The sequence below is a fragment of the Arachis ipaensis genome, chromosome B03, assembly GCF_000816755.2.
Source record: "Arachis ipaensis cultivar K30076 chromosome B03, Araip1.1, whole genome shotgun sequence".
Classification (NCBI taxonomy): Eukaryota; Viridiplantae; Streptophyta; class Magnoliopsida; order Fabales; family Fabaceae; genus Arachis; species Arachis ipaensis.
The window spans coordinates 93,972,778-93,990,811 of NC_029787.2; the positions used below are offsets into that span (position 1 = coordinate 93,972,778).

An 18,034-nucleotide genomic window follows, 5' to 3' on the forward strand; every position below is an offset into this window, starting at 1 on the left:
TTATTTTAAAAGCCAAACATAAATTCTGATTGAGCACCGCTAGGGGCCAGCAGTTTTCTAACTTTTGGGCAATAGTAATTTTATACCTCAAACAAAATAAAGCCCAAACCCATAAAGAGAGCGTGTACTCATGCTCCTTTACCACGCTCTTTTCTTCTCCCCCAAAATTTTACAGTCTCTCCTCTACACTCTTGCGTGCCATCTTTGTTGCTCTCAACGCTGGAGCACGCTCAACAGGAATCATCATTCTTGAGCTCGCTGTTCATCTCAAGTAGCATCTCCAATAGCAGCGGCGTTACTCTCTGCAACAGCATCTCTCAGCTCTTTATCCATTCTCCTTCGTTTCTAGTAATGCGTGATGCTTCTTCAAGATTAATGTGAAGGTTAATGAGTTTTGATTTTTGTTCATTTATTGCTTTCTTCAACTCTTACCTTCTTGCTGTCCATCATTCTGTATCCATTCAAAACATGCAACGAGAAATTCATAATAACACCCAAAAATATTACTCAATGTTTCCTGTCTATTCATGAAAAATCTTTAAGTACTCTATAATAAAATTTCTTTTGATTTTGATTTTGATTTTGATTCATCATTAAGTTATTATCTCAGTTGTTAGTAGATGTTTGTTGTGGTAGAGCTTTGGAAATTGAAGCTGAAGTTTAACATGATAAGACGCAGCAACACCATTTTCATGAGTAGATTGCCCACCACCTGTTTGAAAAATTACCGCAGCAACTCTATAATAACTCTTCTCTTCTTCTACCTTTATTATTACTTTTCTAGGGTGATACTTTTTCTTTAGCCTGAACACTTAAGCTTCTAGAATGTTCTGGAGTGTCAAAGGTTAAACATATGACATTGAATGCAGATGAATCATAATAGTAATATTGCTGGAACTTTTAATTTATAAATCTTTGAAAAAATTCATTAAGTTATTATCTTATTTGTTAGTACAGCTTTATTGTGGTAGAGCTTTGATAATGGCTACTGCATAATTGATTACTAGCTTTGTTAATAGTATGTTTCTTAATAATATGCAGTGATTATTTGAAAATGGAAAAAGATCCAGATATTAAGATGCCGCGAAGAAGTACAACTACAAAGAAATCTGAAACAGGAACTAGAAGGAAAATGCAGCAGAAAACTCTTGAAGAACTAGAATCTCGGGTATGAACCAATTTAAAAGGGGATTTTGCACACTTTACTCAGGACACTTTGCACCCATCTGAATGAAATTTTGCACACATGAATCAGATAGTTTGCACCCACTTTAATGAGAATTTGCACACCTTATTCAGCATAGTTTGCACTAAATATAATTGTTTTTGCACACATTTTTCGGACAGTTTGCACCCACTTTAATTGGATTTTGCACACATCAATTTTACAATTTGCACTCACTTTAGTCAAGTTTTGCACACCTTACTTGCACAGTTTGCACCCAGTTTAATAAAATTTTCCACATATCACTTAGCATAGTTTGCACCCAGTTTAATAAGATTTTTTACTTTATGTTTGCAGAAAGTGATAGAATGTCGTTGTTCTCCCGTTTCGGTTTTCACAACGATAAATTCTCTTACAAAAGAGCAAAAACTTGAAGTTGATAAAATGGGATTCTCATCCATGAAGGCTATTCAAGATTGGAAAATTGATAGGCGGTTATTCCTCGCACTTGCTAAATCATATAACACAACAACAAGCAAACTGGAATTAGTGCTAGGGGATATCGATGTGACAACAGACAAAATTGGGTTAGCTATAGGATTACCTTCAATTGGTAAAATTTTTCCAGAAGAAGAAGATTGGACTTCAGAGCAAAAAAGATTAGTTGCCCCATTCAAGTCTGTGACAAACCCATGGTTACAAGAAGTATTACATTTAAGAGAATGTAATGTTTCAACATCCAAAGGGAGAGATTATTTTAGGAGAGCATTTACAATGTTCATTATTAGCTCATTTTTGGCACCAACAAGTAGTGTTGTGACATCCCCAAAGCACTTACGTGCCATTGTTGATGTAGAGAATATCACAAGATACAATTGGGCAAGATTTATGCATGATGAGCTTATGAAAGGGGTTCAAAAATTCAAAGAAAAAAATACATTAAGTATTGATGGTTGTCTTTATATTTTGATGGTAATCAGTCTAATGTACTTATCCTTTTTTCCTTTTTTGATTTCTTTTTTGATGATAATCATTACATTTATTATTTTGCTTGTAGATTATCTATTACCACAAAGACACATTCGGAGATAAGGAAAATTATATGGGACCTCCACCACCATGGATTGCTTATTGGGATAAAGAAAAACTTGCAAAGAAGTTGACACAGGAGTAATCAAAGCAAAGGCCAACGGTTTGTGTTATTTATTTTATCTTGTTAATTCGCTTCTTTTTTTTAAAAAATTGATGATTGCTTATAATATCCAGAATTCTTTTGATTAATGAACCCCTTAATGCACATTTCTAAGTTGAATTCTTTTCACTTCTAGTTATCAGCTACGTTTTGTTTATCCAAGAGGAAATATATTAATTAGGTTTGATCCTTTATGTGTTCTTGTGTGATGTGTGATATGTGTGTTGTTTGAGATACATACAACTATGCTGAATTCCTAATTGTTGAAATCCTGCTATCTATATAGAATGCTCAAATGGCATAGTTATAGTTATGATAGTGCCTCAATTTTATTCTAAGTCTTATATTTGCATGTCGTGTTTTAGAAGTTAGTAAAATGACATTCCAAGGTTGTTGAGTGCAGATGTGGATTAGTGAGTATAATTATGCTATTTTGTGGTGTGCTTATTAGTGAATTAGTGTGTAGTTATTTGCTCTAAAGATTGAATGCAATGTGACAAAAGAAAAATAGTGGCAAGTTTGGTGCAAACTGCAGAGAATACAATTACAATGGTAAATAACAAAGTTGAAACTAAACTGGATTTAATATGTGATCTCTGTTTTTTATTTTCAATTTTTAATTTCTAGTGAACTGAACCTTTTCTGGATTTTTTTTCTGTTTTGCATAATATGATGAGTGTATAATATAATCTGTGTAAGACCCTTAATTTTGAAAAGTTATTAATTAATTATTTATGATCTATTATATTTATTTAAGATTATATTTTTAGTGTTGCTGGCCCCGCCGTCATTATGCCCACGCTACTGCTGTGTCGCCGGAGCTCCACGCCGCCGTTGCTGCCGCTAAGAACCGCCACTGAAGTCCTTTTTACCTAGGTAAGACTTATCGTCTCTGAAACCTTCGAAATCAGTTTTCCGTCATAGCCTATTAGAGTAACAGAGATGATGGTAATGTTGGGCTGAGTTGTGGTTCTTGCATGCTGAGTTCAGTACCCATGCATGCGACATCAAGTTGCTGCGTCGTCAACGGAGTCGCCGCCGTTCCGTTTTCCCGGATACTCGTAAGTTCAGTAAGCCTTTCCCTATTCCGATTTTTTAGTCACTATTCTGTGATATATTTTTATTGTCCTTGCAATGTTAATGCTTTAGGTTGAGTTCGGTTCTTACGTGCCGTGGTTAAAGTTGCTGTGAAAGAGATTAGGGCTGAGGGCTAAGTTGCCGTTGATTTCGACTGAGCAAAAAGAGTTCAGTTGACACGTGTGGGTTATGCTTTTGCTTATCGAGGTAGGGGCTTTTTTTCAAAGAACTTAATTTCATGATTTGGAGTTGTTATAAATGGATATTAATGTGATAAATGTACTTTTAGTGGTTGTATAAGCCTTATGTATTGCTGGGCTATTTTTGGATGAACTTGATTGTGGTTTGATTTAGTTATATAGTTAGTTGTTGAAATATTTTCTTACAATTTTGGAAAATGAGTTTGGTTCATTGAAAATGGATTGAGTTTGGATTTGATTTCTTGAATTATGAAAAGGATATGAATTTTCAAAATTAGTCTGATTTTAAACCGATTTGGTTTTGAACCCGTGGAAGGGGTTGTATAAGGGTTTGGTTGGGACCCGAAACGGGTGGAAAATTCCAAGTTTTAGGGGAGATGCTGCCAAAATTTCATAAAAAAATTAGATTCTGTTTTAAAATGTGATTTAGAAAAGGATTGGGATTTGAGAGGTTTTACGAATTGGTTCTTAATTTATTAAGTAATTAGTGTTTCGAGTTTAAGCTGTTTAATAAAAATTTATGTTTCCCGATTGATTTAAATATGAAGGGACCTATGTTTTGAAGTTTGATTAAAGAAGTACTTTTGGAAGAGTTTTAGTGGATTTTAAAAGAAGTTGAACTTTGATTAATTAGGTTCATTTTGCTTTTGAAGTATTCTTTAAATTTTGACTTAACAAGACTAAACAACTCCGAGCTTTGGAAAGGTTTGCAATTTACAAACGAAATGAAATTGGCTTTGAAGCATAAATAAGTTGGTTTTGAAAGTGGATCGGAACTTTTGGCCTACATGCCATAGTTTTGGTTTTAAGTCTCCATTTTAAATGATTTCAATTTGAGTAATTATGATTTCGACGATTTCTAAAGAGTTTGAGAAGTGAGGCAGGTTATTTTTCCCTAAAGTCTTGTGTCTTCTCAAAGAAAGTTCCGTTTTAAGGTGATGATTGAAAGTCTCTTGAAACTTTTGTAAAATGTTATATTAAGCGACTAAGATTTGAAAAGGAATTGATTTTGAGGAAAGTTGAATTATGAGTTTGAAGAGATTTGAGAAATAAAGTGACTTATGGCTTGAATAATGATTGGTTTGATATGAATTGTTAATGAAACGCGAAAATGATGATGGATGAATGATTATGAATAAACGTATGTGGCTTCTGCATGTTTATCTGAGATATGAGTCCCTGGGTAAAGAACCGTGGCTTGCCACCACGTGTTCTAGGTTGGATCTCGATACTCTGTTGACCCTACGTCGTAAGGGTGACCGGGCACGTATAAATTTAGGGATATGGATAGCCCCTAGTGAGTGATTTGAATGATGTATAAATGTAAAATCTATGCATAGACTGATGGGGATGCGCAACGGGGGACAGTCTAAGGACAATTCAGACTTGTCGGGTTGGCTGGATAACCGACAGATGAGCCTCATCAGTCATAGGACAGGCATGCATCATATGCATTTGTATGCTTTGTTTGGGTTTGAACTTGTTTGGGTTTGCCTAATTGCTAAACTGTTCTTAATTGCTACTTGAACTATTTGCTGTAATTGCTACCTACTTGTGTTTTCCTTGTCTGTCTTGCCTGTGTTTGTCCTGGCGTGCTACATTTGAAAATAAACTTTGGTGTTGAATTAATGATTATGTTGTTGATTGCGTGGTTGGTTTCTGATTGAGATTTTCTTTTAAGAAAGGAAATGTTTCGAATTTCTGAAAGATTAAACATTGTTTCTCTGAAAAAGTTTTGAACGTTTACTTATTGGTTTTTAAAAGAGATTCATAAGGCAATGATAATCACTGATCTTGAAAACATTTTTCTTATTAAATATCTTCTTATGACAACTTTGAAACTCCGTGGTGAGACCGTGTGGTTAGGTTCTCACCCCCTACAACTTTACCTTTTTAGGAACCGGAAGAAGAAGCATTAAGAGGAGTTATACTGCGTTTGGTTTATCTGTTGTTGAATTAATTAGATTATTCTCTTCCCTCGTCTTTGTTATTACAATTTTGTAAGATGGATAGGAGTTGTATGTTTTATATATATTATATTATAAGATATTATGTAAGAAGTCTTGTATTTGAATCTATGTGTTTGTTTTTTTTAAGATAAAGTTTTTATTTCCGGTTTTCAAAGAAATCAGCGATACGGTGTTGAGTCACAGGCTCCTATTTTAAAATGAACTTTGGTGCTGAATTAATGATTGTGTTGTTGATTGTGTGGTTGGTTTCTGATTGAGATTTTCTTTTAAGAAAGGAAAGGTTTCGGATTTCTGAAAGATTAAACATTGTTTCTTTGAAAAAGTTTTGAACGTTTAATTATTGGTTTTTAAAAGATTTATAAGGCAATAATAATCACTGAGATTGAAAACAGTTTTCTTATTAAATATCTCTTCTTATGACAACTTTGAAACTCCGTGGTGAGACCGTGTGGTTAGGTTCTCACCCCCTACAACTTTACCTTTTTAGGAACCGGAAGAAGAAGCATTAAGAGGAGTTATACTGCGTTTGGTTTATCTGTTGTTGAATTAATTAGATTATTCTCTTCCCTCGTCTTTGTTATTACAATTTTATAAGAGGGATATGGGTTGTATGTTTTATATATATTATATTATAAGATATTATGTAAGAAGTCTTGTATTTGAATCTATGTGTTTGTTTTTTTTAAGATAAAGTTTTTATTTCCGGTTTTCAAAGAAATCAGCGATACGGTGTTGAGTCACAGGCTCCTATTTTAATATTAAGTATATAAAGTAGTCGTAATACTTCTTGCTATCAGAGTGGCACAGCCGGAAGCGTGACTTTCTGGTAGTGAGGGTGTTACATTATGGTATCAGAGCGGCCCTTCCTGTAGAGCCTGAGGAATGGACTGACTATGCTTCAAATGCATACTCTGAGCGTTTGTCATGTAGTAGGTCTCGTTCAGATAATGAGAATTAGAGCTTTATGCACATGACAGTCTATTGATTAACGCCATTAGTCTTGCATTGCATAATTCCTGGTATTATGTTTGGCCGGCTTAACGCTAGTGGATTATGTACATGGAAACACCAATGGGTTAACATAGACAATATGTGAGTTATAGGTAATGTGAGTCGCGGGTTTTGGGGATCGTTAGAAACTATTTCTTGAAGTTACTCGGTTCGGTGTCTTGAACTCTGTGTATGTCATGTGACTTGTTCTCCCATAAGTTTACCTTGGAATCCGTAATTGTTATTTCTTTTGGGAAGTAAATTGATGTTTCCTCAATCCTACTCTTCTGTTCATAAGCTGCCTCGTTTGATTTTAATCACATATGTCTACTTAACGTCCTTGGGGTGTTTGTCTTTCTTTGTTTGAACTCTTTTCTTGATCCATGTATTATTTCGTACAACTTTGAACTTATTTTGATGCAGTGTATTCCTTTAAGCTTATATTTCGAATTTTGTTTTTGTTATTTTAAAGACGTGATTTAATTTTTCTTACTTGACTATTCTTGAAACCTTTTTAAAATTGTTTTTGATTTAATATGATCTTCTCCATATAAAGCTAAAAAAAAAACTATTTACCCCCAATAACTCACCAGTTCCTTTACTGGTTTATAAAAATATACTTATTTTAAAACATATGTATGCAACTTGATTTTTTTTAACAACTATATTACAATTTTTATGAATATTTTTGCTTAATTATGTATTCAGATACTCTTCAAAGGAAGATTTTTGTCTCTTTCTAGTTGATTTTCATTTAATAAACTTCACTTGATCTATTTTTAATTCGAATTTGGTTTAGCATAACACGTTAATTAAGCATTCTTTGCTCTTTCGAAAATGTTGGGTTCATATCTTCCCTTTCAAGAACGGACCAATTCCTTTTTGAGCCTTTCACTTCTATCGATGTCATATTTGACTCTGTATTTAATTACTCTCTTACTTTTGTGAACGTCACCGTTAGTCTTAATTTTCCTTCTTTTGTGAATCTCACACTCATCCGACTCAGCTTGACCTTGTTTCTATCTAATGCACCGTTTACCCTCTTAATTGTCTTTCTTTAGTCAAAGGTTCTTTCTTGAGAATTTTCTATAGATTGAATTGTATTGCCTTGTGCGTTTTGTATTCCTTTGGATCAATTGAAAACTTGTTTGATATTCCAAGCCTAGTGAGATTTTGTTTAAATTCCCTTGATTTAAAGATACTTTCTTCCATGGGTTGATTACCTTTTAAGCGCATCGTAATCTTCTTAAATGATTTTTGCGAGGTGGTTATTCCAAGTATACTTTCAAAATTTTGTTTTCAACCACTTTTGAAGAAGTTTTGAATTCTTTTGGAAAAAAAATTTAAATTTAAGTTTTGAATCAACCTTTTAAGTTGCTGAGTTCCTTTCTTGAAATGAGTTGGTTTTCTTCTTAGTGCATCTTAATATTATTGAACATCCTTATAAGGCTGTGATTTCAAGTATATTATTGGAGTTTTGTTTTAAACCTTTTTAAACAAGTTTTGATTTATTCTTATGCAAAGTTGTTCTTGACTTTTCATTCCTTTACTTGAGCAGTGCCTCTCTTTGATGTGATTTGAACTTGTTTTGGTGCGATATAATTGTCTATTGAAGTTTTAATAAAATCACTTTCAATTCAGCCTACACTCCTTTACCTTATACTCTGAAAATTTCTGTATGTGATTTAAACCTGTTTGATTGTAATGTATCTTCTTTTCTTTTATAAGTAAAATTTTATCTCAGGTTTCCTTCCAACAAGATTGTAGTTTTCATATATGCTTGAAAAAGAAGAGAAAATACAATGTTGCTCTTAGCCCAATTAATCTTTCCATTTACAAAGTTTGTGTAATCTATTTCCACTTGAATTTATATTGAGATAATGCCACATTTAAGCTTTTATTAATCTTTTGAAGGATGTTTGTTACCTATTTTCTTTTTCAAATCATGAAATGATTTTCCCTTAAGTTTTCCATTCTTTACAAACAATGTATTCGAAAGTATTTTTAAACCATACTCTTGAGTTCTATAAGCTTTATCTTTGGTTTTAAACAGTCTTCTTCTGTAAACCTCATATTCCGAGACTCGACTTGATTTTATTTCAAACTACTACACTACTTTTCTTTCTATTATTCCCATCAGATTTCATTGATTCGGGAGTCATTCTTGGGATTGCCAAACTAATTTCCTTTCTGGCGCTTTTTATTCCTTGTGCATCCCTGATTACTTGTGATCTCAACAATTCTTTCAAGCTCTTACGAATTTTGTCCTTGTCGTTTGTCCTTTTCCAAGGTGTTATATCCTTCGAATAAACTCGGGGATAGCTTTAGAGTCACCTATGACCTTTAGGCATAATAAGCAAAGTGTTAGTCTCTTTAGAATGCAGTTCGTAAACGTGAAAAGGGAAAGCGGTAAATATGCAATGTTATGAGGAGTGTGATAGTTTTGTTCCTTGTAAAAGTTTGCGAATGATTATGCTTGTGGCGGTTAAGGGGTTGTGAAGTGACTGATGGAATTTGGAAGTTGAAATTTTGAAGTTAGTATGAAATCTATGCGCAGACGTTATCCTGTTTGTTCACGTCAACCTGTTTTCAAACTTTTGCTACCTAGTTACCCCCTTTGTTTTTGCAAACACCTAACTTGAACACTTACACCTTCTTGTGCTCCAAGTTTTGGTAAAATAGTAGCCCCTATAACATTTTCGCTATGAACCATCTTTTAACTTTAGACCATACTTTTCCCTTACACCTAAGTTTTATGAATTATTCGGTATTTGGAAAAATATATACCTATATCTGCCAAGACCTCTATTTTTCTAAAGTATACCAAAGTAAAGTATTCAAAACTATTTTAGTATTCTGTCTATTAACTTAATTTTCAAGGACGAAAATTTTTATAAGTGGGGTAAGATGTAAGACCCTTAATTTTGAAAAGTTATTAATTAATTATTTATGATCTATTATATTTATTTAAGATTATATTTTTAGAAATTTTTATACACAAATTGAGTAAATCCTTATTTACTATTTAGAGTCCTTATAATTGATAAAAAATAATAAATAGCGAATATTTTATATGCTTTAATTTTAAATATTTAGATTTCTAACTTTACTTTATAAATAAAGGAGAATTAATTTACTTATCTCTAATTTTTGTTAAATTAGCATTCGAATGAAAATAATTTAAAAATTGTATTTCGAAGGTATTTTTGAGATAGATACTCTATATTTAATTTGGTTTTCAATTATTATTCTATTTTTATTTATTTTATAAAATTACATTATTATCCCTATTTTTATTTAAATTTTCTAATCTATCCCACACCACCCCAAACCCTAACATTACACTCACCTCACCCCACTCACCCCCACCCACCGTCACAGACTAACGTACACACACACGCTTTGGAAAAGAAAGGAAAGAAAGAAAGAAAAGAAGAAAGAGAGAGGGAAACGACGAACCGAGAGGGAGAGGGCACCGAGGATGAGGGAACGCCAGGAGAGGTGGAGCTCGCCGTCACCATCGCATCAGTGCCTCGCCGTTGTCATACTCGCAAGCATGGAAGAAGCCCTTCGCTGCCGCTGCTGCTTGTGAAGCCGACGCCGTCGCGGGTCAGAACTGGGGCGAGAGAGAAGGTAGCGAAGGAGGAGAGAACCGCGCCATCCAGTTGCCGTCTGTGAAGCCTGGGTCGCCGTCCACGCTCGCCGCCACCGTTTGTCCTCCCCACTGCCAGACGCCGTCGCCGTTTGTGAAGAAGAGAGGGAGCTCGCCTTGCCTTCAGGTCCGCCACCAGATCCGCCGTTGGAGTCCCGAACAGAGGACGAGAGAGAGAGAACCGTCGCGGAGCTGCCGTCGCCACTGTGTTGCTGGCCCCGCCGTCATTATGCCCGCGCTACTGCTGTGTCTCCGGAGCTCCACACTGCCGTTGCTGCCACTAAGAACCACCACTGAAGTCCTTTTTCCCTGGGTAAGCCTTATCGTCTCTGAAACCTTCGAAATCAGTTTTTCGTCATAGCCTATTAGAGTAACTGAGATGATGGTAATGTAGGGCTGAGTTGTGGTTCTTGCATGCTGAGTTCAGTACCCGTGCATGCGACATCAAGTTGCTGTGTCGTCAACAGAGTCGCTGCCGTTCCGTTTTCCCGGATACTGGTAGGTTCAGTAAGCCTTTCCCTGTTCCAAATTTTTAGTCACTATTCTGTGATATATTTTTAAGGTCCTTGCAATGTTAATGCTTTAGGTTGAGTTCGGTTCTTACGTGCCGTGGTTAAAGTTGCTGTGAAAGAGATTAGGGCTGAGGCTTAAGTTGCCGTTGATTTCGGCTGAGCAAAAAGAGTTCAGTTCACACATGTGGGTTATGGTTTTGCTTATCGAGGTAGGGGCTTTTTTTCAAAGAACTTAATTTCATGATTTGGAGTTGTTATAAATGGATATTAATGTGATAAATGTACTTTTAGTGTTTGTATAAGCCTTATGTATTGTTAGGATGTTTTGGGATGAACTTGTTTGTGGTTTGATTGGATTGTGGTTTGATTTAGTTATATAGTTGGTTGGTGAAATATTTTCTTACAATTTTGGAAAATGTGTTTGGTTCATTGAAAATGGATTGAGTTTGGATTTGATTTCTTGAATTATGAAAAGGATATGAATTTTTGAAATTAGTCTGATTTTAAACTGATTTGGTTTTGAACCCGTGGAAGGGGTTGTATAATGGTTTGGTTGGGACCCGAAACGGGTGGCAAATTCTAAGTTTTAGGGGAGATGCTACCGAATTTTTATAAAAAATTTAGATTCTGTTTTAAAATGTGATTTAGAAAAGGATTGCGATTTGAGAGGTTTTACGAATTGGTTCTTAATTTATTAAGAAATTGGTGTTTCGAGTTTAAGCTGTTTAATAAAAATTTATGTTTCCTAATTGATTTAAATATGAAGGGGCCTATGTTTTGAAGTTTGATTAAAGAAGTACTTTTGGAAGAGTTTTAGTGGATTTTAAAAGAAGTTGAACATTGATTAATTATGTTCGTTTTGCTTTTGAAGTATTCTTTAAATTTTGACTTAACAAGACTAAACAACTCCGAGATTTGGAAAGGTTTCCGATTTACAAACGAAATGAAATTGGCTTTGAAGCATAAATAAGTTGGTTTTGAAAGTGGATCGGAACTTTTGGCCTACATGCCTTAGTTTTGGTTTTAAGTCTCAATTTTAAATGATTTCAATTTGAGTAATTATGATTTCGAGGATATCTAAAGAGTTTGAGAAGTGAGGCAGGTTATTCTTCCCTAAAGTCTTGTGTCTTCTCAAAGAAAGTTCCGTTTTAAGGTGATGATTGAAAGTCTCTTGAAAGTTTTGTAAAATGTTATATTAAGCGACTAAGATTTGAAAAGGAATTGATTTTGAGGAAAGTTGAATTATGAGTTTGAAGAGATTTGAGAAATAAAGTGACTTATGGCTTGAATAATGATTGGTTTGATATGAATTGTTAATGAAAGGCGGAAATGATGATGGGTGAATGATTATGAATAAACATATGTGGCTTCTGCACGTTTATCTAAGATACGAGTTCCCTGGGTAAAGAACCGTGGCTTGCCACCACGTGTTCCAGGTTGGATCTCGATACTCTGTTGACCCTACGTCGTAAGGGTGACCGGGCACGTATAAATTTTCGGGTATGCATAGCCCCCAGTGAGTGATTTGAATGATGTATAAATGTAAAATCTATGCATAGACTCATGGGGATGCGCGACGGGGGACAGTCTAAGGACAATTCAGACTTGTCGGGTTGGCTAGATAACCGACAGATGAGCCTCATCAGCCATAGGACAGGCATGCATCATATGCATTTGTATGCTTTGTTTGGGTTTGAACTTGTTTGGGTTTGCCTAATTGCTAAACTGTTCTTAATTGCTACTTGAACTATTTGCTGTAATTGCTACCTACTTGTGTTTTCCTTGTCTGTCTTGCCTGTGTTTGTCCTCACGTGCTACATTTGAAAATGAACTTTGGTGCTGAATTAATGATTGTGTTATTGGTTGCGTGGTTGGTTTCGGATTGAGATTTTCTTTTAAGAAAGGAAATGTTTCGGATTTCTGAAAGATTAAACATTGTTTCTCTGAAAAAGTTTTGAACGTTTACTTATTGGTTTTTAAAAGAGATTCATAAGACAATGATAATCACTGAGCTTGAAAACAGTTTTCTTATTAAATATCTTCTTATGACAACTTTGAAATTCCGTGGTAAGACCGTGTGGTTAGGTTCTCACCCTCCTACAGCTTTACCTTTTCAGGAACCGAAAGAAGAAGCATTAAGAGGAGTTATACTGCGTTTGGTTTATCTGTTGTTGAATTAATTAGATTATTCTCTTCCCTCGTCTTTGCAATTTTGTAAAAGGGATAGGAGTTGTATGTTTTATATATATTATATTATAAGATATTATGTAAGAAGTCTTGTATTTGAATCTATGTGTTTGTTTTTTTTAAGATAAAGTTTTTATTTCCGGTTTTCAAAGAAATCAGCGATACGGTGTTGAGTCACAGGCTCCTATTTTAATATTAAGTATATAAAGTAGTCGTAATACTTCTTGCTATCAGAGTGGCGCAGCCGGAAGCGTGACTTTCTGGTAGTGAGGGTGTTACAATCTGTGTGACTATTATTGTAGGGTATTGTTACCCTTTTAGTTAAGCAAGGTGGTGTTAATGCTAAATTTGCAAAGAACACAACAAGAGCACCAGCTAATTTGGCTAAGAAAAGGGGGGCGAAGGAGCTTAATAAAGATAACACAATGAAGGAAAAGAAAGAAAGGTAAAAAAAATAAAGTTTTGGGATGTTATAAATGAAAGGACTGAAGCCTATGAGTATTACAAACACTCTTTATCACTAATTAAATTTCTTGTTTATAGATTTGATGAACAAAATAATGACAACAAAATGTCAAAGGAAGATGATAATGTATCAGATGAGCAAAAAGATAAAGAAAGGTAAAAATTAGTTTTGATTTATCTTTTGTAATAAAAGAGAATGTAAAGTAAAATATAGTGTATTCTTCTTTATAGTGATGCAAAGCAAGTTGAGGAGAAAGAGGTCAAAACAAGGTAAAAATAGTGTATGTGCTTTTTTATAGTTATGATTTTTTTTATTGTTCTACAAATCTTTAATTATTGTTTTTATTGATTTAATAGGGAAGACAAAAAAGATGAAAACAACATGAGATCGCCAATGAGATCGCCTAGCAATATTGGTATAAATTATAGTTCTTAGTGTTTGTTGTTTTGCATTATGTATTATGTGAATATATATGAGATTTTTGTTATGTAATTTTGCACACATGAATTAGCAAGTTTGCACCCTATGTAATGAATTTTTGCACACATAAATTTAATGTTTTAATTTGCACCACCTTAATGATATTTTGCACACATGAATCAGTAAGTTTGCACTCTATGTAATGAATTTTTGCACACATGAATTTTATGTTTTGCACCCACCTTAATGATATTTTGCACACATAAATCTGATAATTTGCACCCGCTTTAATGAGATTTTGCACACATGAATTTGATGTTCTGCACCCACCTTAATGATTTTTTGCACACATGAATCTAATAAATTGCACCTGCTTTAATGAGATTTTGCACACATGAATCAGCAAGTTTGCACCCTATGTAATGAATTTTTGCACACATGAATTTGATGTTCTGCACCCACCTTAATGATATTTTGAACACATAAATCTGATAATTTGCACCCGCTTTAATGAGATTTTGCACACATGAATTTGATGTTTTGCACCCACCTTAATGATATTTTGCACACATGAATCATAGTTTGCACTCACATTCCTATTATTTAGATTCCACTTTCTCTCTATTTTAAATCTCATTTTTGTGTGCATATGTTAATATAATTTTTGTGTATATGTTCTGTTTTATGCTTTAGATGATGCAATAAAACCTGAATGGAGAGAAATTGTGCAAAGTGCAGTCCAAGCATTCTTAGAAATAGAAGACTGTGATATTTATACACCTTCTCCAATCAAGAAGACACAAGAACCTGTGCGACCATCAATTCCATCATTCTCCCTAATGATACATGAGGAAAACAAAATAGGGAAAAATAGGTGATAGATGAGAAAAACAAAATAGGGGAAGAAGAAAAGGTGATAGAGGACAATAAGTTAACAGAAGTAGATAGGGATAAAATATACTTTTGGACAACAGACGATAGGTTGAACAAGGATGAGACTTTGTGCATCTTAAAAGACATACCTAGAGCAATGCTTGTTAGGGAGGATATCATGTCAATGTTGCCAAGACATCAGATAAACAATATGGTTAGATTTCTTGACTGTGACATGTTTCTGTTTTTTTTTTTTATATATTTTTATGTGTATTTTGTTTTGGAACTAACATTACATTGTAAAATGCAGGTTATGAATTATATGGTCTTTTTTTTCAACAAATTAAGGCCACCTAGCTTTGATGTCTATTGCATAAATGCTTTTGTTTTGGTGTGTATACAAAGTTACAAACTACTTTTTCAGTTTTATAATTGGAGAGTTTAAACTTTATAATCTAACTATTTCTTTATATATAGGGAGAGATGTTTTCACATTGGGGACACTTGGTCAAAAGAAAGAAAAAAAGTTATGTACTTCTTCCCGATGATTTTGGAAAGAATGGTGACAGCTTCTTTGAGCAAAAGGAAATTCCAAAACATAGATGGGTGAGTAAAACTAAAACTATTCTCTATGTATTGTATTAATTTTTTTGTTTGTGCCAGAGCTATATTTGCTATGTATTTATTTTGTCAGTGTCATGCTATTTGTGGATTAATTTCATTCCTTCCCTATCATAGTTGAAACTTCTCTACCATAGTTGAATCCCTTAAGATTATAGTACTAGACCCAAAATGTTTACCTTTATTTAATTCTGGGTGTGTCTATTCCCTGTGCTCTGCACTTTCTTCAGAACCCTATTTCTATCCACATAGCCTGTCACTGTTACCTTGTGTTAATTTTTTTCATTTGAAGGCTATTAAATATTTATAATGGAACAGAAATGAAACAGAAATGCTATCCTCTGTTTTTGGACTAATAACAATAATTGGCCATATAAAGTTATAGACATAAATATATTACTTAATGCTATCCTCTGTTTTTGAATTTATACTTGATATATGGGCATTGGAGCTTCTCTTTGTTTATACATTAAAGTTAGTGATGCCTCCTTTTGCCTCATTTGAATCTGTTGACCCTAATCATGAGAAGTATTTCTGTATCCTTTGGTACTTATGGTTTTTGACAATTTCATCGTTACTTTGTTAAATTATAAATCGATTTGTTGGTCAAGACTTTCACTTCTAATAAGCAAATATGATATAATGCAGTTATTGGTGTCGTGCTGCTATGACTATCACTGGTGGCTATATGCTTATGACATCTATGAAAAGATACTTTTTGTCTTGGATTCCTTGTATAAAGAGGCCAAAGGAGATAGGGTGCAGTTAGACATATATGCGATATAATTTCGTTTTGCTCACATGATATTATATTATGTTGTTTAATAGTTTTATTTATTAACAATGAACCTTTTTCCAGAGCAAATTGATTCAACAAATGGTCTCGATAGCTGTGCCGAACTATGAGCTACCAAAGAATGACCCGATCCCAATTTATTTGAATCTCCCTAGACAATCAAATAAGTAAGCATAATATTAATTATGTTATATTATAAATAATATAAATGTACATGATAAGACTAACCGAATTCTAATTCAATTATTTTTTCAGCTATGATTGCGGATTGTTTGTAATAAAATGGGTAGAAATGTGGAATCCTAGTAGTATCGAGATTAATGTGTCCAACATGCCAGAATGGGAGGAAGTAAATATTTTTTTGTATAGTTTTTATTTTTGCTTTTGATGTTCATGTTTTTTTATAATTTATGATCTTTGTGAACATTGTTATTGCAGTTTGAGTGCGTTAATCTAAAGAAGCAATTGGTCATCCAAATGCTTACATCACCTTCAAATGCCCTTCTTAAGGATGTTATAAACAAATCAGAGAAATATAGAGTGGTAAAGCCAACTCCAGCTCAATCAAGTCCTTACATAGTATGTAATACTGATGAATAGATGATCCAATGCCTTGGTTCAGCTGGGAAGGGCTTTAGAAAGAAAGCTCTCGTTAAGAAGCGCAAAAATTGAAATTCAAGACTTAGAGTTACCATCTCTTTTTAGGGGTTATTGGATATACTTGTTTTGTATATAACAGAGTTCAAGGGATCATTAGATATACTTGTTTTGTAGAAAGGTATTGTTTTGTATTTTTTACTATATAGTATGCACTCACTTTCTGAACCTCCAAGCTGATTAATTGCCTCGATGAATCTTTGGGGAAGTTCAGGAGTCCAAGTGCATGCTAATGTAATGTAAGCAAACACAAGAGAGACTTTTCAGTTTTCAATGAATGAATAATTCCTTTTTTAGCTATGTATGAATCATATATGATCTTATATATAAATTGGAGTAGTTGTTATGTCCCATGATCTCATTCTCATATCAGAAAGCATGAGTGGGGTTATATTACAAACTAATTTTGTATCTATAAATAAGTTTAATTTGCACCTATTATAATGAGATTTTGCACACATAAATTAGACAGTTTGCATTCATTTTAACAGAATTTTGCACACCTTATGAAGCACAATTTGTACCCGTCTTAATGAGATTTTGCACACCTTATGAAGCACAATTTGCACCCGTTTTAATGAGATTTTGCACACCTTATGAAGCACAATTTGCACCCATCTTAAGCATAATTTGCACCCATCTTAATGAGATTTTGCACACCTTATGAAGCACAATTTCCACCCGTTTTAATGAGATTTTGTACACCTTATGAAGAACAATTTGCACCCACTTTAATGAAACAGTTTGCACACATGATAGTTTAATTTATCATGTAGAAAAAATTGTTTTTATTTTTAGATAACGAATGTTAAAATTAAATAAAAAAATTAAACTCTTTCATTTGAAAATAATAACTAAAAATTTTATTATTTAATTTTGTTTAATACTAGTTACAAACTAATTTTGTACCTATAAACAAATTTAATTTACACCCATTTTAATGAAGCATATATGCATATATCCATAGTTATTTTGCTTACAAATTTCTCCATCATCTCGTTCTTAATATATTATTATTATTGTTGTTGTTGTTGTTGTTGTTGTTGTTGTTGTTGTTGTTGTTGTTGTTGTTGTAACTGGTACTTGTTTTAATTGGGTAAGTTAGCAAGCTATAAATTTGGTACTAGTTAATATAGTTATATAAACACATTAATTATTATTACTGATAAATGGAATAACAGGAGCAGCAAGGTTTGAAACTAATCAATTTTATTATTTCTTGTCCAAAATAATAATTATCTCATGAATCATCAGCT

The 18,034-nt window shown here is 33.5% G+C and overlaps 3 protein-coding genes and 2 long non-coding RNA genes across 6 annotated transcripts; all 5 read left to right on the forward strand.

The window, feature by feature from the left end:
- LOC110269491 lies at nucleotides 1,046-2,339 on the forward strand. The gene is made up of 3 exons (XM_021117359.1): nucleotides 1,046-1,168; nucleotides 1,523-1,870; nucleotides 2,223-2,339. The coding sequence occupies exons 1-3, from the start codon at nucleotides 1,055-1,057 to the stop codon at nucleotides 2,337-2,339; spliced, it is 579 nt and encodes a 192-aa protein (XP_020973018.1). The 5' UTR covers nucleotides 1,046-1,054.
- Nucleotides 3,169-12,962, forward strand: LOC110270239. Of its 2 annotated transcripts, none has more exons than XR_002359545.1 (3): nucleotides 3,169-3,233; nucleotides 10,641-10,967; nucleotides 12,862-12,962. It is a non-coding gene; the product is annotated as an uncharacterized LOC110270239 (long non-coding RNA). The 2 variants fall into 2 exon arrangements; XR_002359546.1 differs by lacking the exon at nucleotides 3,169-3,233 and adding an exon at nucleotides 10,529-10,559.
- LOC110270240 lies at nucleotides 3,550-5,652 on the forward strand. Its single transcript, XR_002359547.1, has 2 exons — nucleotides 3,550-3,641; nucleotides 5,532-5,652. It is a non-coding gene; the product is annotated as an uncharacterized LOC110270240 (long non-coding RNA).
- LOC110270237 lies at nucleotides 13,278-14,846 on the forward strand. Its single transcript, XM_021119091.1, has 5 exons — nucleotides 13,278-13,390; nucleotides 13,489-13,566; nucleotides 13,642-13,680; nucleotides 13,768-13,826; nucleotides 14,525-14,846. Exons 1-5 carry the CDS (start codon nucleotides 13,371-13,373, stop codon nucleotides 14,707-14,709), a joined length of 381 nt encoding a protein of 126 aa, XP_020974750.1. The 5' UTR covers nucleotides 13,278-13,370; the 3' UTR covers nucleotides 14,710-14,846.
- LOC110270238 lies at nucleotides 15,985-16,951 on the forward strand. Its single transcript, XM_021119092.1, has 3 exons — nucleotides 15,985-16,288; nucleotides 16,377-16,470; nucleotides 16,560-16,951. Exons 1-3 carry the CDS (start codon nucleotides 16,203-16,205, stop codon nucleotides 16,719-16,721), a joined length of 342 nt encoding a protein of 113 aa, XP_020974751.1. The 5' UTR covers nucleotides 15,985-16,202; the 3' UTR covers nucleotides 16,722-16,951.